The sequence below is a fragment of the Aethalodelphis obliquidens genome, unplaced genomic scaffold, assembly GCF_003676395.1.
Source record: "Aethalodelphis obliquidens isolate GAN/ISIS:26980383/991018 unplaced genomic scaffold, ASM367639v1 scaffold71, whole genome shotgun sequence".
Taxonomy (NCBI): Eukaryota; Metazoa; Chordata; class Mammalia; order Artiodactyla; family Delphinidae; genus Aethalodelphis; species Aethalodelphis obliquidens.
The window spans coordinates 10662757-10685227 of record NW_020838015.1 but is presented as its reverse complement, the minus strand read 5'-3'; the positions used below and the strand labels follow the sequence as shown (position 1 = coordinate 10685227).

General features: G+C 37.7%; 1 protein-coding gene across 1 annotated transcript in view; it reads left to right on the top strand.

The window, feature by feature from the left end:
- The first annotated feature begins 493 nt into the window (after positions 1 to 493).
- DGKK (diacylglycerol kinase kappa) overlaps positions 494 to 22471 on the top strand; it is a 119199-nt gene continuing 97221 nt past the window's right edge. Inside the window, exons 1-4 of the mRNA XM_027091314.1 lie at positions 494 to 505; positions 2369 to 2479; positions 2941 to 3021; positions 5016 to 5120. Of these exons, the coding sequence (XP_026947115.1) occupies positions 494 to 505; positions 2369 to 2479; positions 2941 to 3021; positions 5016 to 5120 (309 nt within the window). The remainder of the gene's footprint in view (positions 506 to 2368; positions 2480 to 2940; positions 3022 to 5015; positions 5121 to 22471) is intronic.

Sequence of the window (22471 nt, the reverse complement as noted above, 5' to 3'; positions counted from 1 at the left end):
AATAGTAGAAGCTCAGAAAATACAAATGAAGCACTCTATCCAATTATAGATGCACCATGAAGTCTTTGTTTTCTTGACTGTGACAAATGCTGAGTTCATGGAATGGGAACTGAAGGTTTTGATGACTTGCTGTGTCCTCAGATTAATGGATTAATTAACTAATTAATTAATTGGTTTGCTGTGTCCTTAGATGGATAACAGGATGTTATTTATTAGCAGGGCACAAGTAAGGGAAGAAAAGGGAACATTTCTTAAGTACCAGGAAGGGGAATTAAATAGTGCTCATTACTACGGGTTGACAGAAGGAAGTAGCTGGGGAGAAGAGGCTGAATTCTACTTACTTTAGTATGTCAAATGAACAGGGTATGGGAATTTTCTGAAGGAACCAGAAGGCCCAGGGTTGTGGGAATCTTCTGGAGAAACAAATCCTCTTCCTTGTTTCATCATTGCCACCTCACCCCATCATCCTACTCCTGAAAGAAGAGAGCTAGGCATGGCAGCAAGGGTAAGAAAAAATAGTTGAAGGGAGGTTTTAAACTGAAAATGGAAGGAAGGGTAAAATATTCAGCCAAAAACTGTAAATGGGCTATTACAAGGGATACTATACATGATAAAATAAGAACAATGGAAGCGTTTAGTAATTGACAAAGTAGAATAACTTGGGAAAGGGGCAGAATGGGTGTGGCTTCAGTTGTACAAAGTTGGAGCAGTTAAAATTTTGAACTTAAGTCTTTAGCAGAAAGGGGTAAATATGACTGTCTAGGTCTCATGAAGACTTAGTGTAGAAGAATATATGGCATAAAGGTGAGAAGGTTGGATAGAGAATACCAAACACCATAAGTGAGAGTGTATTCCATAGGCTATCTGACCAGAGAACGGAAAGAGTGATGTAATCACATTGTCTACACAAGAGTTGTTTTCTCATTGATGACTCAATTTCAACAATTTAAATGTAATTTCTCAGTCTCCATGCCACCTTCAACTTTCCCACAAGATCTTATTGATTTCTAGTCTTGACTCCTTGGCACCATTCTTTTGTAAACATATCGAGGGTGGTACAATAACCTTGAAACTCCCATAAGTTATCAAGACAATTCACGTAAACTTTGAATGCTATGAACTACGTTTCAATTGACATACAGAGGTTCTGTCCATTGGTACTAACTTACTGGTTAAATAATTGAACAGGTAATGTAATAGATGTGTGTATATTTGGGAGAATGGGAGTAGCAAAAGATTGTTCAGACAGGGTTCCAAACTTAAATACCTGCTGGAGTTGGGTGCCCCATCTGAAGGCAGCAGCTGCTACTCTGTTCCAGCAGATTGTTGCCATGTGAGAAGATAGGTCCACTGTTACCAGCTGTTCTGATTTTTTAAAAAAATGGAAACTTGGATTTTTATTTGAAAATTTCTGCCTTTTAAATATTATGAACTAATTAAAAACTGAAAAAACATCAGATGGGCCAAATAAAACACTTCCACAACCACCAAATGGTGAATTCTAATTTAGATGTTGGATGGAATTCATGGTAGAGCTTTGATACGATGACTTAACGTCTGTCTCTTCGTCCATTCAGCATGGACTTTGTTCCAGCTTGGTGGGTTTGAGTACTTCTCCCAAATGGTAGACTTGCATATTGATTTGTATTCTATAAATGTAACTGAGAACCTCCCCAATTGTAACAGTGGTAAGTAGACTCTATGCTTGGTTAGAGTCAGTCTATCTGACAAGTAACTGAAAAATCAGTTGGTCAGACTATGAGATATGTAAAGAAAGTAGTCAAATGGTAGTTCCTTTTTGGTGTCCTTTTTGCTCTCACCAGATCATGAATCCCTTGAAGGCCATGGTAAAGACTTGGGATTTGGTTCTAAAAGTGTTGGGAAGCCATTGGAGGCTTGTGAGCAGGGAAGGAATGTGATCCAACTTAACGTTCTAAAAGGAACACTCTAAAAGGGCAGAGAGGAAGGCCCTGTCCAGGCCTACAATCTGGAGACTTCCAGAAAATCTGCCTTTACTGAATTCAGCCTCTTTCCCGACCATTTGTTCTTCCCTAGGAATGTAGTTCTTATATTTATGTGTTCCGTCCCTCCTTCCCACCTCCCACCACCAATGGCAATGTTCTCCATGGTTCTTGGGCCATGTATCCTTAGAAACTTAGAGCCTATATCACCCTGAATGTGTTATCCAAGGGTAACCAATACCCTTTCTGATTGAACTAACTTCCTCGTCTTCTTGCCTGGACCTTGAGCCATTCCTCAGATATGTGACAGAGAGCTTTCCAGATATCTGATCTTCTCAAATGAGAGGACAAGTGATATGGTCTTGCAAATTGATCTAATTACTCAACACTATGCTGCTATCTTTCAGAAAATACTGAAGGAAGGACCTCTGCTGAAGAACTGTAACTCCTTCAAGAGGTGGAAACTCAGATATTTTCTGGTTCGAGGACAAAGGCTCTGCTTTGCACACCATCCTGCGGTAAGAGAATATATATATATTCTTGTCAGTTGGGTTAATGGGTGGGTACCAGGAAATGTTTTGTGGGGAGATGGGCCAACATGTTGGCAAGCATTAAGGTGGCTAACCCTTACCTGCTCCACTAGGCCCCTAGATAGACCATATCCCATTATCTTCTCCAGCGTAAACCTTTAGGTAGCTGAACTACCTAAGCCTTCCTATAAATCCACATAAAAATTTTGGGAAGAGTTGTGTTTTTGGTTTAGTTTGGTTTGTTTTTTGTTTGTCCCATGATATATCAATAAAAACCATGATGCTAAATAAATCCCAGCTCAAGCCAAAGAAATAATGGGATCATGACTGCCAAAAATGCCTAATAGTGTGCGTGTGTGTGTGTGTGTGTGTGTGTGTTTACCTTTTAGTGTCTCTTTGCCTTATTAACCAGATGGTTCCTTTTCCCTCTCCCTCTTATACCTTTCCAGTTTGCACGCTTTGAAACAATTGATCTGTCTCAAGTTGCCTTGGCAGAAAGCAGCTGTAGAAACCTTTGCCACAGTTTTTGCGTAAGTAAGATTAGGAATGACTGAATGGCCAGGGGTGGGAGCTAGTTGGGAGGAGGGGTTGCCATAACCACCTGTTGCCTCTTTAGAGTTCAGATTTCCCAAGTTTCCTTTGATCCCAAAGTGCGTATGGAAATCCACTTAAAGTAGCATTGCAAATGAATGCTAAAGATTATTCATGTGAATATTTTCTACCAGCCCACTGATGGGAAAAAAAGTGATGGCCCTATTCCCTACTACCAGCCTGATATAAAGCTGAGCTGATTTTGGGGCAGGAGGAGTGACTATTACAAAAATCAATCCTCCTGGTGAAGATAATTTAGATGAGTGTCATTGGGAGGCTTTCAAGAGACTGCCAATATGTTGTAGAATATATCAGGATAATCAAACTACATGACATTCTCTCCTTTGATGAAATAGATAAGAACGTAAATCCAAACTGAAAGCTATCCTATGCTGAGATTACTGATGAGAGTACTTCAAAGAAAGCAGAGGATTTTCTAGGGAAGTATTCAAGGGCTTGTCACTGCTGAAATGTCATAAGGCTTTGGTCATTCACGTAAATCCAGAATAGAAAGCTCACTGAAAAATAGCAAGTCCATTGGCCCAGGAATCCTCCTACCCACCTCCTCCCAGAAATGCTTTTTCTCAGCCTCAGTGGTGGGTTATGGAGACCAGGGTTCCTCTTCAGGCAGGTAGAGAGTGGTACTTAGCAGACTAAAGAGCTATGGGCCCAATACCCTGATTCCATGGCTGGTCCACAGTCTATTCTCTTTTGAAGGGAGAGCAGTTGGATATAAGAGGAAGATCCTGCTCTCATTTCTCTCTTATTACATCATACTGACCCAGGACAAAGCTGAGGTTTCTGTTGACCCAGTCCCAAAAATCTTAACCTTTGGGTGATGAACATGCAAGATAATGTTTTTGGTCTCCATTCTACAAAGAAATTCCAAGGGTTAGGTTGCCCCTTAGCCTAATTAAAACACAGAGGCACTATTCATCAGCCCCACACAAGAATGGGTTTGGACCAAAGGAGCGGCTATCTGTTGTCACAATTCCCACTAGTTCCTATTGCCATTTATCACAGACACATGCACAAGGAGAAAGAAGTTGCTTGTTGGTGTGGTAAGCTCTAGCTCCAAGATTTGGGCTTGGGGTGGGGGCCGCTGTTAGTGAAGGCAAGTAGGGCCATTGAAGCAATGACTGATGCTACAGCTATCCATGCTCCCTCCTGTCCTCTGTGAGAAGATGAAGCCCTGATCATGGCCTACCTCTGCTAGACCCTCAGCATGGCTTTCTCATTGTTCCTGAAAGGTTTTTGCACCATGCAGGATTAAGAGAGATGATAGTAAAATCCTCTTCAGGTTGTCCCAGACCATAAGAAAGAAAGAAACTGGATTTGTAGTTTCCCCACTCCATTCTCACTCTCCCCTCAAACAGAAAGAGGCACACCCTGATGAAAAATATACCCTTTCACCCTTTTCAAGTAGATAGAGCAGCAGTAAGCAAGTAGGATTTTCACACAACCTCATTTGAATAACAGATGGGTGCATGGCTTAGTGTTTAAGAGCATGTGTGCTGGAGCCAAAGAATCTAGGTTCGAATTCTGGCTTAGCTTTTTACCTGCTAGGTGGATGTGGGCACGTCATTTAACTCCCTTTGCCATGGAAAAATATCCTATTAAGTGGGAAAAATAATAATGCCCAGATCAAGGGGTTGTAAGGAAGATTGAAATAAACAATATACATAAAGTACAATAGAACAATGCCCAGTATGTAGTAAGTGCCATTAAAGTGTTGTTTATTATTATTACCATTATTATTAGTTGAGGTGGTTATCTAAGGAACTGTGAGTGGCTCTGGGAGCTTCTGTCTTATATTTAAGAAATGGCTTGGGATGTGCTTAGTAGATCTGTCTAGTTTCTTGGAGAGTTCAAAGGCTTTGTTTGGGGGCAAAGTTTTGGAGTGGGAACCAGCTAATAATGTGTTTTTGTGTAGGTGATCACACCACAACGAAAAGTTACACTGGCTGCACCCAACCGGAAAGATATGGAAGAATGGATTAACGTCATAAAAACCGTGCAACAGGGAGAAATTCGTAAGGTAAGGGAAATAATAGAGAATCTACACAACTCTCACGGGTAAACACTTAATTGATTGCATTAGCTAAGCTACCTTTCCAACAGGGAACTAATAAGATGGAAGCAGATACAATCTGGTCAGGAATTGTGGGTGGATATCATTAGGAAACCTGTTTATAAATAGGAGTAATTCACTTAGACTCAAACCTTGGTAAGTATGTGGTTTAAATACCTCTGTACACATCCACTTGATATGTAGATGTCACTGTATGCTCAATGTATGAGGCACTCAAGAGGTATGTGAGCAGCTAACTTAGATGTTCTTCTGTTAGCTTAGCTGCAATCAGCAGTCTTCACTTGGGTCTGCTGAGTGACTACAGTAACAGCTAAGGAAATTGAGGCTCAAAAAAGAGAAGGAACCAGACCAAGATGAAATAATTACTCAGTAGCAAAGCCAAGATTTGGACCCAGGCTGTGTGACTCCAAAGCCTATGTCCTTAACCATTATGCCATTCTGCCTCTCTGTGTACCATCTACAACAAAGGAAATGTAGAGGGAAAAGCAAGGAGCAGTCCTCCCCAAAGAATGGCAGGCTTCCTTTTCTCCTTAGCAATACAAGTTATGTAAGTTTCAAGAGGGGAGGGATTTTGTCATTTATTTACTTAGCACAGTGTCTGCCACATAGTAGAGGCTCAATAAATATTTTTTGAATGAATAAATGAATCTGAAGGTAATCTTGGAGTCAGGATTTAGAAAGAGAATGATACATGGTTCATCCTAAAGCAAAGTTCTGCTGTGAAGGTCTTAGAGATAAAGGGGAAGATGAATCCACCCTTAAAAAGAACCTGATGTCTTAAGTAACTAGCAAAGGGTAGAGGATTTTTATAAACATTTGGGGTGGAGCAGTGTAAAATAATGGGTAATAATGGGTTTTATATATAAAAACAATGCCATGGAGAAAAAACATCTGTCATCACTCCCCTAGGACTTCTCAGGCTTTTGACCACTTACTTTCATAACTATTCATTCTACTACTCATGGCTATGAGTATATGACAAGTTGACTGAACTAGGGACTAGGTACGTCTCCACATATCATTGAGACCTCTCCTGGTCCCACATTGTAAATGCTTAATTGAGAGCTTCTTTGCTTAGAATCTGATGATGGTCTTTACATGACTTAGCACTCAGCATTTCACTCCTTTGTTATTTTCTTCTTCTTTTCCTAATGGAGAAGCACATCCTGTCCCTCCTGCCCACCCCCAATACAGTCACTATGACTCAGCATTAAAGGTAGCCACAAAAAGTTATGATTTCCACACTCCTCTCCTATTCTCACCCCTGTAGACCAATCTCTTTCATTTCCTTGGCTTATCTCTACCCACACTGGAGGACTTCTCAATTTCAATTTGTCATAAAAGGTCACATAGAAGATCTTGAATTTTAATTATCAGTCCAGGAATGCAAGAACTTCTAGAGAAAGCCATCAGAGCATTGATGTGCCATTCCTGACTCAACTGAATTAAACACCTTCTTGTTGACTACCCAGCACAAACTAGAAAGGAAAAAAATCTGCCTGTTAACTCTCTTGAAAGAGTTGTGAATTTCAGTTTATAATCACAACCTCTGTGGAGCTGCTCCAGGGACCTAGATCTATTAAGGAACACTTTTAGCCAATAGTAAAATATCTCACTACCTGCATCTTAGCAATTTGTCCTGCTTGAGGCTTGAAGAGTCAAATATGCTTTCTCTCATATGCACCTTATCAGCTGTCAATGCCTGACACGGGGTGAAAAAGGTTAATCATGGACTTAGTGGACTACTAAAGTCACTACGAAGTAATGGGGTAACCTATCTAAAACCAGTCAGTACACATTAAGAAGTGAGCCCCTACTAGGTGCCCAGTTCTGTTCCATAGAGAGTTGAAAAGAAGGTGTAGCCTTGGTTCCTGATCTCAATGAGCTTTTTAGATAGTTGGGGAGATAAGATACACACCAAAGAAACAGTTAAATGAAAATATTCGAGACAAATAAGTTTTCAAAGATGTTACAAGGCAGATGCTTGATTGCCAGATGAATGAAACAGACAGTATAGTGATATGGAAGTTCAGGGGAGGAAGAGATTAATATGGTCTGGAGTCCCCTAGGAAGAGTTAATAGAGGAGAGATTTGAGACTGACCTTGAAAGATGAATAGGATTTTATTGATGGTAGGGGATTAGAGGCAGGAGGAAGTCCTGAGCAGGGGACTTGGTATAAGGAAAAGCTAAGTAACAAAACAGAACCTTTTTGGAATAGAGTAAAATGGGGACTCCATTTGACCAGAAGAGTTTGGGAAAGTTTAAATATGTCTGAAGAGGTAGATGGGGCCTGATTGTGGAGGATTATCAATGCCAAAATAAAGAGTGGAGAAGAACTTCATTAATCTGTATATGTCTATATATTTACCTTTACCTGTGAGATTTATACTTTCATGTTGCTGTTTAGCATGTTTTTTTTTTATTTCAATTTGAAGAACTCCCTTGAGCATTTCTTGTAAGGTAGGTCTAGTGGTGACAAATTCCCTCAGTTTCTGTTTGTCTGGGAAAGACTTTATCTGTCCTTCATTTTAAAGGATAATTTTGCCAGGTATAGTATTCTCAGATGTAAGTTTTTTTTCTTTCAATACTTGGATTACATCATCTCACTCTTTCCTGACCTGCAAGGTTTCTGTTGAGAAAACTGCTTATAGTCTTATGGGGGTTCCCTTACATGTGATGAGCTAATTTTCTCTTGATGCTTTCAGAATTCTCTCTTTGTCCTTGACTTTTGACAATCTGATTATATTGTGTCTCAGTGTAGTCTTCTTTGGGTTGATATTGTTTGGAAATTTTTGAGCTTCATGAATCTGGATGTCCATTTCCCTCTCAAGATTTGGAAAGTTTTTAACCATTATTTCTTTAAATAGCTTTCTGCCCCTTTCTTCCTCGTTCTTCTCCTTCTGGGTCTCCCATAATGTATATATAGGTTTGCTTTCTTTCACACTTTTTCATTCTTCTTTTTCTTCTCTAACTAGATAATTTCAAATGACCTGTTTTCAGATTCTTTCTTCTGCTTGATCAAGTCTGCTGTTGAAACTCCCTTTTGCATTTTTTCATTTCATTCACTGTATTCTGCAGCTCCAGAATTTCTGTTTGGTTCTTTTTTATGATTTCTGTCTTATTGTTGAACCTCTCATTTTTTCAGGTATTGCTTTCCTGGTTTCATTGAGTTGTCCATCTGTGTTCTCTTATAGCTCACTGAACTTCCTTAAAACAATTATTTTGAATTCACTTCCAGGAAATTCATAGATCTCTATTTCTTTTAGATCAGTTATTGGAAAATTATTGTTATTCTTTGGTGATGTCATGTTTCCTTGATTTTTTTGTGTGTTTCTGGTAGCCTTGTGTTGATGTCTGCACATTTGAGGGAGCAATTGCCTTTTCAGGACTTTATGAACTGTCTTCAGGGGTAAAGACTTTTACCTATAGGTGGGTGTGAGAGTGTCAACTGGTTTGGATATGGTGACTCCAGCTCCAGGGTGTGCAGCAGTGGTTCTGGCTTCAGGGAGGGCACAGAGGCATAGTCCTTATAGAGCTCCATCAGCTGAGGTCAGTGTCAGCAAAAACTGCAGAGGACCTCAGTGACAAAGGTTGTGAGTTTACATAGTGATGGTAAGGGCTATTGTGTTCCTTGCTGGTGAAGACTGCTTGGTCCTCCTGTTCTCCTTTTCTTCCACAGGAGGAAGTCATTGCCAAGGGGATCGCTCTTGTTGCTGGGTCCAGCACACAGTTACACATGTGGTAGCAATGATGCCAGGATCAGGGGCACAGACACATTTGTGGAGGCAATAGTGTTGGTGTCTGGGGAGTGGGCACCTGCAAAGTGACCATGGTACCAGGGTTGGAGCTCAGGAGCAACTAGAACAACTTTGGTACCTGGGGCTGGTGGACAGGTGTGTTCACCATGATGGTAGCCTTAGTATGTGAGGCATGGGTGTATGCTGAACAGCCATGGAACTGGGGTCCAGGGTGTGTACATGCTTTCAGATGGGAGGACTGTGACTCTGGCAGGGGGAGCAGGATGCAGTGGTGTCAGCTTTGATTGGAGGGATGCATCAGCACTTTCCCAGTGAGGGTGCAGTGGTGGCAGCTTCTCTGGGAGGGGATGCTGCAGTACCTTTTTCTGGGGAGTGGTCGCAGCAGTTTGGGTTCCAGGCAGCTACATCACCTGGATTCAATGGCAATGAAGAATTCAGGGCACCACCATGTTGAAATATGCTTGTGTCCACAGCAATGATGTAGGCTACTGAAGTCCTCCTGCTCTTCTTTCCACTTGTTGGGAGAGGTCAGGCCAAGGGGGTTCCTCTTGGCCCCAAGCTCTGTCAGACTGAGGGATGGGGCAATGAAGTTAAGCTGCTTACTATACTTTTCTATGTGACCATTCTGTCTCTGTGCTCCATGAGTTTCTGCAGCTTTTTTTGTTGCATTCTGGAGCTCTTTCAACTCCAGAATATTGTAGATGGCATGTAGTTGTTTATTTGTTGTTTTTGTGGGGGAGGGGAAGAGCATTGGGAGCTTCTAGTCCATCATCTTGCTGATGTCACTATGAAAAATTAATTTTCTATACAACATGCTCAGAAGCAATTATGTACATAGTTTGCTTTAAATATTTCCAGTGACAGGGAGCTTTCTACCTCAAGAGACAGCTGATGACATTCTCAATGCTCACACTGAATGTTAGAAAGTTCTTCTAGTAGGCCAAAGATTTGGGAAAATCTTTCTAAAATTTAGAGTTTTAGGAATATTGAATGGACTCTTTTGCAAGAAACTTAGTCCTCCACCTTTGGAAGCATTCAAATAAAGGCTACATGACTTGATCTAAAGATGCTTTAGAATCTAGAATCTGGAGTCTAGATGACATTTTTTTAGCTGACCTGTGTGGCTTGTAGGATCTTAGTTCCCCAACCAGGGATCAAACCCTGGCCCTCAGCACTGAAAGCATGGAATCCTAACCACTTGACCACCAGGGAAGTCCCTAGATGACTTTAAGGTTCATTCCTGTTCTCATAGGCAATGGTTCCATTAGAATTCATCAGAAGGAGCTAACCTTTTAATCTAGTCTTCTAAGCAGCTCATTATTTCCAATTTTCTCCTTTTTATTCTTTCTTTAAGTCTCCCAGGCTCAAACCTTTCATCACTCTGAAGTGTTTCATTAATGATAATGGTGCATGAATTACTTTTAACCCTAATATAAAAGTTAGTAGATAAAAATTTGTTAGCGGATACACAATATAAAAAGATCAAACTCTGACCAAAAGAACATAAAGTATAAGTGCTGGGGGGAGTAAAAGTATTTTGGTATGCTATTAAATTTAAGTTTTTAACAACTTAAAATAGAAAGATATAACTACAAGATATCTTATGCAAACCTCGAGCTAACCACACACACACATACACACACAAAATAACACCTATAATAAACAAAAGACATAGAGAAGGAAACCAAAGCAGATCACTACAAAAAAATCATCAAATAACAAAGGAAGACAGCAAGAGAGGAAGAGAGGGTCAAAAGAACTGCAAGAAATCAATTATCAAAATGGTAATAGTAAACCCTCACTTATCAATAATTATCTTAAATGTAAATGAATTAAACTCATCATTCAAAGAGCACAGAGTGGCTGAATTGATTTTAAAAAACAAGATCAGAAATATTCTGTCTACAAAAGACTCACTTTAGAATAAAGACACCATAGCCTGAAAGTGAAGAGATGGAAAAAGATACTGCATGCAAATGGTAACCAAAAGAAACAGGGGTGGCTATACTTATATCAGGCAAAATAGACTTTAAATCTAAAACTGTCTCTAGAAACAAAAGACATTATATAATGATAGAAGGGTCAATTCAACTGGAAAATATAACAATTATAAACATATATGCACCCAATATCAGAGTACCTAAATATATAAAGCAAACAATGACAGATTTGAAGGCAGGAATTGACAGCAATACAATAATAGTAGGGAGCTTCAATACTCCACTTATAATGTGTAGGCCATGCAGACAGAAAATCAATAAACAAACAGCTGAGTTGAATAACAATATTGACCTAACTGACATAGACAGAAATTTCTGCCCAACAGCAGCAGAACACACATTCTTCTCAAGGGCACATAGGACATCCTCCAGAAAGATAACATTTTAGGTCACAAAACAAGTCATAACAAATTTAAGATAATGGAAATAATTCTAAGTATCTCCTCTGACCATGACAGAAAATGAAATAGAAATCAATAACAGCAGGGAAATAGAAAAATTCACAAATACATGGAAACTAAATAATACACTCTTGAACAACCATTAGATCAAAGAGGAAATCCATAGGGAATTTTAAAAGTATCTTGAGAAAAACAAAAATGAAAACACAACATAATAAAAATAGGGATGTAACAAAAGCAGTTATAAGATGGAAGTTTATAGCAGTAAACACCTCCATTAAAAAAGAAGGATCTTAAATAAACAACATAACTTTACACATTGATGAACAGGAAAAACAACAAAATAAGCCCAGAGTTAGCAGAACAAAGGAAATAATAAAGATCAGAGCAGAACTAAATCAATTAGGGAAAAAATTATAACAAGTCAACAAAACTAGAGGTAATTATTTAAAAGATAAACAAAATTGACAAACTCTTAGATGAAAAAAAAGGAGAGAAGATTCAAATAAAATCAGAAATAAAAGAGAAGACATTACAAAAGATTCTTCAGAAATAAAAAGGATCATAAAGACCTATTATAAACAAACTAGATAACCTAGCAATGGATAAATTCCTAGAAACATACAAACTACTAAAAATTAAATCAGAAAGAAACGGAAAGCCTGAACATACCAATAATAAATAGGGAGATTGAATCAGAAATCAAAAATCTCACAACAAAAAAAAGCCCAGGACCTGATGGCTTCATGTGTGAATTCTACCAAACATTCAAAGAAGAATTAATACTAATCCTTCTTAAACTCTTCCAAGAAATAGAAAAGGGAATACTTCCAAACTCATTTTATAAGGCCAGCATCACCTGTTACTAAAACTAAAGAAAGTTACTAAAGAAAAGAAAGATACATGTCAGTATTCCTGATGAACATAGATGCAAAAATTCTTTTTTTTTCTTTTCAATGATACCTCTTTCATTTCTTCACAGTGGGGGCCCATCTACTAAGCATTATACAGACATTACACCAATCACTTATACTTCTGTTTCATAGATATCAACATGTTCTATTCTCTATTACAATGAAAGTCTGACATAATAGTACCCAATGGGATGAAAAAGGTCTTAGGGGAAGTATACACAAAATAAACATTATCATAATGGTACTTTTTGATATATAATTTATAAATGAAAAGTTAGAAAATGTTGAAACCTACAGAAACAAAACAAAAGAAATTTAAAAGCTGTTAATTTTTTTAAATTTTCTAGTACAATTTATATGCATATAAATATGCACAAATAAATTGCTATGACACTGTATAATCGACTTTACACTATATTTTTGTTTCATTTGATGTTTTCCAATATTTAAAGCTTATGAGATTGTGATTTTTAATGAATTTCTTGTTTTCCATTAGTTAGATCAACTATAATTTATTTGGCCATCGGCCTTTGATTGAAATTTAGCATGTTTAAAATAATTTTGTTAACATATTTATATAACTGCATTACAATGGTGTGTTAGTTTCTGCTTTATAGCAAAGTGAATCAGCTATACATATACATATATCCTCCCATATCTCCTCTCCCTTGCATATCCCTCCCACCCTCCCTATCCCACCCCTCTAGGTGGTCACAAAACACTGAGCTGATCTCCCTGTGCTATGTGGCCACTTCCCACTAGCTATCTGTTTACATTTGGTAGTATATGTAAGTCCATGCCACTCTCTCACTTTGTTCCAGCTTACAATTCCCCCTCCACAGGTCCTCAACTCCATTCTCTACATCTGCGTCTCTATTCCTACCAGCCCCTAGGTTCTTGATAACCTTTTTATTTTTTTTAATTCCATATATATATGTTAGCATAAGGTATTTGTTTTTCTCTTTCTGACTTACTTCACTCTGTGTGACAGTCTCTAGGTACATCCACCACACTACAAAGAACTCAATTTCATTTTTTTAAGGCTGATTAATATTCCATTGTATATATGTGCCACATATTCTTTATCCATTCATCTGTTGATGGACCATTAGATTGCTTCCATGTCCTGACTATTGTAAATAGAGCTGCAATGAACATTGTGGTACATAACTCTTTTTGAATTATGGTTTTCTCAGGGTATATACCCAGTAGTGGGATTGCTGGGTCGTATGGTAGTTCTACTTTTAGTTTTTTAAGGAACCTCCATACTCTTCTCCACAGTGACTGTATCAATTTACATTCTCATCAACAATGCAAGAGGGTACCCTTTTCTCCACACCCTCTCCAGCATTCATTGTAGATTTTTTGATGATGGCCATTCTGACTGGTGTGAGGTGATACTTCATTGTAGTTTCAATTTTCATTTCTCTAATGATTAGTGATGTTGAGCATCTTTTCATGTGTTTGCTGGCAATCTGTATATCTTCTTTGCAGAAATGTCTATTTAGGCCTTCTACCAATTTTTGGATTGGATTGTTTGCTTTTTTGATATTGATCTGCATGAGATACTTGTAAATTTTGGAGATTACTCCCTTGTCAGTTGATTCATTTACAAATATTTTCTCCCATTCTGAGGCTTGTCTTTTTTACAGTTTCCATTGCTGTGCAAAAGCGTTTAAGTTTCATTAGGTCTTTCCATTTAGGTCTTTAATCATTTTCAGTTTATTTTTGTGTATGGGGGTAGGGAATGTTCTAATTTCATTCTTTTCCATGTAGCTGTCCAGTTTTCCCAGCACCACTTATTGAAGAGGCTGTCTTTTCTCCACTGTACATTCATGCCTCCTTTATCAAAGATAAGGTGACCATATGTGCGTGGGTTTATATCTGGGCTTTCTATCCTGTTACATTGTTCTATATTTCTGTTTCTGTGCCAACACCATACGGTCTTGATTACTGTACCTTTGTAGTATAGTCTGAAGTCAGGGAGCCTAATTCCTCCAGCTCCGTTTTTCTTTCTCAAGATTGCTTTGAAGACACAGACTGGCTGAATGGATACAAAAACAAGACCCATATATATGCTGTCTACAAGAGACCCACTTCAGACCTAGAGACACATACAGATTGAAAGTGAGGGGATGGAAAAAGATATTCCATGCAAATGCAAACCAAAAGAAAGCTGGAGTAGCAATTCTCATATCAGACAAAATAGACTTTAAAATATGACTATTATAATAGACAAACAAGGACACTACATAATGATCAAGGGATCGATCCAAGAAGAAGATTTAACAATTGAAAATATTTATGCACCCAACAAAGGAGCACCTCAATACATAAGGCAAATACTAACAGCCATAAAAAGGGAAATCGACAGTAACACATTCATAGGAGGGGACTTTAACACCCCACTTTCACCAATGGACAGATCATCCAAAATGAAAATAAATAAGGAAACACAAGCCCTAAATGATACATTAAACAAGATGGACTTAATTGATATTTATATGACAATCCATCCAAAAACAACAGAATACAATTTTTTCTCAAGTGCTCATGGAACATTCTCCAGGATAGATCATATCTTGGGTCACAAATCAAGCCTTGGTAAATTTAAGAAAACTGAATTTGTATCAAGTATCTTTTCCGACCACAACACTATGAGACTAAATATCATTTACAGGAAAAGGTCTGTAAAAAATAAAAACACAAGGAGGCTAAACAATACACTACTTAATAACGAAGTGATCACTGAAGAAATCAAAGAGGAAATTAAAAAATACCTAGAAACAAATCACAATGGAGACACGACGACCCAAAACCTATAGGATGCAACAAAAGCAGTTCTAAGAGGGAAGTTTACAGCAATACAATCCTACCTTAAGAAACAGGAAACATCTCGAATAAACAACCTAACCTTGCACCTAAAGCAATTAGAGAAAGAACAAAAAATCCCCAAACTTAGCAGAAGGAAAGAAATCATGAAGATCAGTGCAGAAATAAATGAAAAAGAAATGAAGGAAATGATAGCAAAGATCAATAAAACTAAAAGCTGGTTCTTTGAGAACATAAACAAAATTGATAAACCATTAGCCAGACTCATCAGAAAAAAAGGGAGAAGACTCAAATCAATAGAATTAGAAATGAAAAAGGAGAAGTAACAACTGACACTGCAGAAATACAAAAGATCATAAGAGATTACTACAAGCAACTCTATGCCAATAAAATGGACAACCTGAAAGAAATGGACAATTTCTTACAAATACACAACCTGCCAAGACTGAATCAGGAAGAAACAGAAAATATGAAGAGACCAATCACAAGCAGTGAAATTGAAACTGTGATTAAAAATCTTCCAACAAACAAAAGCCCAGGACCAGATGGCTTCACAGGCAAATTCTATCAAACATCTAGAGACGAGATAACAGCTATCCTTCTCAAACTCTTCCAAAATATAGCAGAGGGAAGAACACTCCCAAACTCATTCTATGAGACCACCATCACCCTGATACCAAAACAAGACAAGGATATCAGAAAGAAAGAAAACTACAGGCCAGTATCACTGATGAATATAGATGCAAAAATCCTCAACAAAATATGAGCAAACAGAATCCAACAGCACACTAAAAGGATGATACATCATGATCCAGTTGGGTTTATCCCACGAATGGAAGGATTCTTCAACATAGGCAAATTAATCAATGTGATACAAGATATTAACAAATTGAGGGAGAAAAACCATATGGTCGTCTCAATAGATGCAGAGAAAGCTTTCCACAAAATTCAACACCCATTTATGATAAAAAAAAAAACCCTGCAGAAAGTAGACATAGAAGGAACTTTCCTCAACATAATAAAGGCCATATATGACAAACCCACAGCCAACATCATCCTCAATGGTGAGAAACTGAAAGCATTTCCACTAAGAACAGGAACAAGACAAGGTTGACCACTCTAACCACTCTTATTCAACATAGTTCTGGAAGTTTTAGCCACAGAAAAGGAAAGGAAATAAAAGGAATCCAATCTGGAAAAGAAGTAAAGCTGTCACTGTTTGCAGATGACATGATACTATACATACAGAATCCTAAAGATGCTACCAGAAAAGTACTAGAGCTAATCAATGAATTTCATAAAGTAGCAGGATACAAAATAAGTGCACAGAAATCTCTGGAATTCCTATACACTAATGATGAAAACTTTGAAATTAAAATCAAGAAAACACTCCCATTTACCACTGCAACAAAAAGAATAAAATATCTAGGAAAAAACCTACCTAAGGAGACAAAAGACCTGTATGCAGAAAATTATAAGATACTGATGAAAGAAATTAAAGATGATACAGATAGATGGAGAGATATATCATGTTCTTGGATTGGAAGAATCAACGTTGTGAAAATGACTCTACTACCCAAAGCAATCTACAGATTCAGTGCAATCCCTATCAAACTACCACTGGCATTTTTCACAGAACTAGAACAAAAAATTTCACAATGTGAAAAAAGACCCCGAATTGCTAAAACAATCTTGAGAACAAAAAACAGAGCTGGAGGAATCAGGCTCCCTGACTTCAGACTATACTACAAAGCTACAGTAATCAAGACAGTATGGTTCTGGCACAAAAACAGAAATATAGATCAATGGAAAAGGATAGAAAGCCAAGAGATAAACCCACGCACATATGGTCAACTTATCTTTGATAAAAGAAGCACTAATATACAGTGGAGAGCAGACAGCCTCTTCAATAAGTGGTGCTGGGAAAACTGGACAGGTTCATGTAAAAGTATGAGATTAGAACACTCCCTAACACCATACACAGAAATAGGCTCAAAATGGATTAAAGACCTAAATGTAAGGCCAGAAACTAACTCTTAGTGGAAAACATAGGCAGAACACTCTATGACATAAATCACAGCAAGATCCTTTTGGACCCACCTCCTAGAGAAATGGAAATAAAAACAAAAATAAACAAATGGGACCTAATGAAACTTCAAAGCTTTTGCACAGCAATGGAAACCATAAACAAGACCAAAAGACAACCCTCAGAATGGGAGAAAATATTTGCAGATGAAGCAACTGACAAAGCATTAATCTCCAATATTTACAAGCAGCTCATGCAGCTCAATAACAAAAAATCAAACAACCGAATCAAAAAATGGGCAGAAGACCAAATAGACATTTCTCCTAAGAAGATATACAGACTGCCAACAAACGCATGAAAGAATGCTCAACATCATTAATCATTAGAGAAATGCAAATCAAAACTACAATGAGGTATCACCTCATACCATTTAGAATGGCCATCATCAAAAAAGCTAGAAACAATAAATTCTGGAGAGGGTGTGGAGAAAAGGGAACCCTCTTACACTGCTGGTGGGAATGTGAGTTGGTTCAGCCACTATGGAGAACAGTACGGAGGTTCCTTAAGAAACTACATATAGAACTACCACATGACCCAGCAATCCCACTACTGGGCATATACACTGAGAAAACCATAATTCTAAAAGAGTCATATACCAAAATGTTCATTGCAGCTCTATTTACAATCGCCCAGAGATGGAAACAACCTAAGTGTCCATCATGGGATGAATGGATAAAGAAGATGTGGCACATATATACAATGGAATATTACTCAGCCATAAAAAGAAATGAAATTGATTTATTTGTAGTGAGGTGAATGGATCTAGAGTCTGTCATACAGAGTGAATTATGTCAGAAAGAGAAAGGCAAATTTATATGCTAACACATATATATAGAATCTAAGAAAAAAATGTCATGAAGAACGTAGGGGTAAGACAGGAATAAAGACACAGACCTACTAGAGAATAGACTTGAGGATATGGGAGGGAGAAGGGTAAGCTGTGACAAAGCGAGAGTGTGGCCTGGACATATATTCAGTACCAAACATAAAATAGATAGCTAGTGGGAAGAAACCACATAGCACAGGGAGATCAGCTCGGTGCTTTGTGACCACCTAGAGGGGTGGGATAGGGAGGGTGGGAGGGAGGGAGATGCAAGAGGGAAGAGATATGGGAACATATGTATATGTATAACTGATTCACTTTGTTATAAAGCAGAAACTAACAGACCATTGTAAAGCAATTATACTCCAATAAAGATATTTTAAAAAAAAGATTGCTTTGACTATTACGTGTTTTTTGTGTTTCCCAACAAACTGTGAAATTTTTTGTTCTAGTTCTGTGATAAATGCCAGTGGTAGTTTGATAGGGATTTCCTTGTATCTATAGATTGTTTTGGGTAGTAGAGTCATTTTCACAATGTTGATTCTTCCAATCCAAGAAAATGGTATATCTCTCCATCTATTTGTATCATCTTTAATTTCTTTCATCAGTGTCTTATAATTTCCTGCATACAATTCTTTTCTCGTCTTAGGTAGGTTTATTCCTAGATATTTTATTCTTTTTGTTGCAATGGTAAATGGGAGTGTTTTCTTAATTTCAGTTTCAGATTTTTCATCATTAGTGTATAGGAATGCAAGAGATTTATGTGCATTAATTCTGTATCCTGCTACTTTACCAAATTCATTGATTAGCTCTAGTAATTTTTTAGCAGCATCTTTAAGATCTCTATGTATAGTATCATGTCATCTGCAAACAGTGACAGCTTTACTTCTACTTTTACAATTTGGATTCCTTTTATTTCTTTTTCTTTTCTGATTGCTGTGGCTAAAACTTCCAAAACTATGTTGAATAAGAGTGGTGAGAGTAGGCAACCTTATCTTGTTCCTGATCTTAATTGAAATGGGTTCCGTTTTTCACCATTGAGGACGGTGTTGGCTCTGGTTTTGTCATATATGGCCTTTATTATGTTGAGGAAAGTTCCCTCTATGCTTACGTTATGGAGGGTTATTATAAATGGGTGTTGAATTTTGTTGAAAGCTTTCTCTGCATCTATTGAGATGATCATATGGGTTTTCTCCTTCAATTTTTAATATGGTGTATCCTATTGATTGATTTGTGTATATTGAAGAATCCTTGCGTTCCTGGGTTAAACCCCACTTGATCATAGTGTATGAGCCTTTTAATGTGCTGTTGGATTCTGTTTGCTACTATTTTGTTAAGGATTTTTGCATCTATGTTCACCAGTGATATTAGCCTGCAGTTTTCTTTCTTTGTGACATATTTTTCTGGTTTTGGTATCAGAGTGATGGTGGCCTCGTAGAATCAGTTTGGGAGTGTATTTCCCTCTGCTATATTTTGGAAGAGTTTGAGGAGAGCTGTTGTCTCTTCTCTAAATGTTTGATAGATTTCGCCTGTGATGCCATCTGGTCCTGGGCTTTTGTTTGTTGGAAGATTTTTTAATCACACTTTCAATATCAGTGTTTTTTATTGGTCTTTTCATATTTTCTATTTCTTTCTGATCCGGTCTCAGAAGGCTGTGCATTTCTAAGAATTTGTCCATTTCCTCCTTGTTGTCCATTTTATTGGCATATAGTTGCTTGTACTACTCTCTCATCATCCTTTGTATTTCTGCAGTGTCAGTTGTTACTTCTTCTTTTTCATTTCTAATTCTATTGATTTGAGTCTTCTCCCTTTTTTCTTTATAATTCTGGCTAATGGTTTATCAATTTTGTTTATGTTCTCAAAGAACCAGATTTTAGTTTTATTGATCTTTGCTATCGTTTCCTACATTTCTTTTTCATTATTTCTGATCTGATCTTTATGATTTCTCTCTTTCTGCTAACTCTGGGGGGTTTTTTTGTTTGTTTGTTCTTCTTTCTCTAATTGCTTTAGGTGTAAGGTTAGGTTGTTTATTTTAGATGTTTCTTGTTTCTTAAGGTAAGATTGTATTGCTATAATCTTCCCTCTTAGACTGCTTTTTCTGCATCCCATAGATTTTGGGTCATCGTGTTTTTCTTGTCATTTGTTTCTAGGTGTTCTTTGAATTCCTCTTTGAAGTCTTCAGTGATCTCTTGGTTATTAAGTAGTGTGTTGCTTAGCCTCCATGTGTTTGTATTTCTTACAGATTTTTTCCTGTAATTGATATCTAGTCTCATAGCATTGTGGTTGGAAAAGATACTTGATGCGATTTCAATTTTCTTAAATTTACAAAGGCTTGATTTGTGACCGAAGATATGATCTATCCTGGAGAATGTTCCATGAGCACTTGAGAAGAATGTGTATTTTGGGGTTTTTTGGATGGAATGTCCTATTAATATCAATTAAATCCATCTTGTTTAATGCATCATTTAAAGCTTGTCTTTCCTTATTTATTTTCTTTTTGGATGATCTGTCCATTGGTGAAAGTGGAGTGTTAAAGTCCCCTACTATGATTGTATTACTGTCGATTTGTCCTTTTATGGCTCTTAGTATTTGCCTTATGTATTCAGTTGATCCGATGTTCGGTGCATAGATATTTACAAGTTTGTATCTTCTTCTTGGATTGATCCCTTGATCATATATAGTGCCCTTCTTTGTCTCTTGCATTAGTCTTTGTTTTAAAGTCTGTTTTTTTCTGATATGAGAATTGCTACTCCAGCTTTCTTTTGATTTCCATTTGCATGGAATATCTTTTTCCATCACCTCACTTTCAGTCTGTATGTGTCCCTAGGTCTGAAGTGGGTCTCTTGTAGAGAACATATATACGGGTCTTGTGTTTGGATCCATTCAGACAATCTATGTCTTTTGTTTGGAGCACTAAATCCATTTACATTTAAGGTAATTATCGATATGTATTTTCCTATTACCATTTTCTTAATTGTTTTGGGTTTATTATTGTAGGTCTTTACCTTCTCTTGTGTTTCCTGCCTAGGGAAGTTCCTTTAGCATTTGTTGTAAAGCTTTTTGGTGGTGCTGAATTCTCTAAGCTTTTGCTTGTCTGTTAACGTTTTAATTTCTCCATCAAATCTGAATGAGATCCTTGCTGGGTACAGTAATCTCGGTTGTAGTTTTTTCTCCTTCATCTCTTTAAATATGTCTTGCCTCTCCCTTCTGTCCTGCAGAGTTTCTGCTGAAAGTTCAGCTGCTAACCTTATGGGGATTCCCTTACGTGTTATTTGTTGTTTTTCCCTTGTTGCTTTTAATATTTTTTCTTTGTATTTAATTTTTGATACTTTGATTAATATGTGTCTTGACGTGTTTTTCATTGGATTTATCCTATATGGGACTCTCTGCACTTACTGGACTTTATTGACTATTTCCTTTCCCATATTAGGGAATTTTTCAACTCTAATCTCTTCAAATATTTTCTCAGTACCTTCTTTTTGTCTTCTTCTTCTGGGACCCCTATGCTTTGAATGTTGTTGCATTTAATGTTGTCCCAGAGGTCTCTGAGGCTGTCCTCAATTCTTTTCATTCTTTTTTCTTCTTTCTGCTCTGCAGTAGTTATTTCCACTATTTTATCTTCCAGGCCACTTATCCGTTCTTCTGCCTCAGTTATTCCACTATTGATCCCTTCTAGAGAATTTTTAATTTCATTTATTGTGTTGTTCATCACTGTTTGTTTGCTCTTTATTTCTTCTAGTTCTTTGATAAACGTTTCTTGTATTTTCTCCATTCTCTTTCAAAGATTTTGGATCATCTTTACTATCGTTATTCTGAATTCTTTATCAATTAGACTGCCTATTTCCTCTTCATTTGTTAGGTCTCGTGGGCTTTTGCCTTGCTCCTTCATCTGCTGTGTGTTTCTCTGTCTTCTCATTTTGCTTAACTTACTGTGTTTGGGGTCTCCTTTTCACAGGCTGCAGGTTTGTAGTTCCCGATGATTTTGGTGTCAGTCCCCAGTGGCTAAGGTTAGTTCAGTGGCTTGTTTAGGCTTCCTGGTGGAGGGGACTAGTGCCTGTGTTCTGGTGTATGAGGCTGGATCTTGTTTTTCTGGTGGGCAGGTCCATGTCTGGTGGTGTGTTTGGGGGTGTTCGTGGCCTTATTATGATTTTAGGCAACCTCTTTTCTAATGGATGGGTTTGTGTTACTGTCTTGCTAGTTGTTTGGCATTGGGTGTCTAGCACCATAGATTGCTGGTCGTTGAGTGGAGCTGGGTCTTGGTGTTGAGATGGAGATCTCTGGGAGATTTTTGCCGTTTGAGGTTACATGGAGCTGGGAGGTCTCTTGTGGACCAGTGTCCTGAACTTGGTGCTCACATCTCAGTGGCACAGCCCTGCTGCCCAGCTGGAGCACCAAGAGCCTGTCCTCCACACATCTCAGAATAAAAGGGAGGAAAAAAGAAAGAAAGAAAGAAAGAAAGAAAGAGAGAGGGAGAGAGAGAGA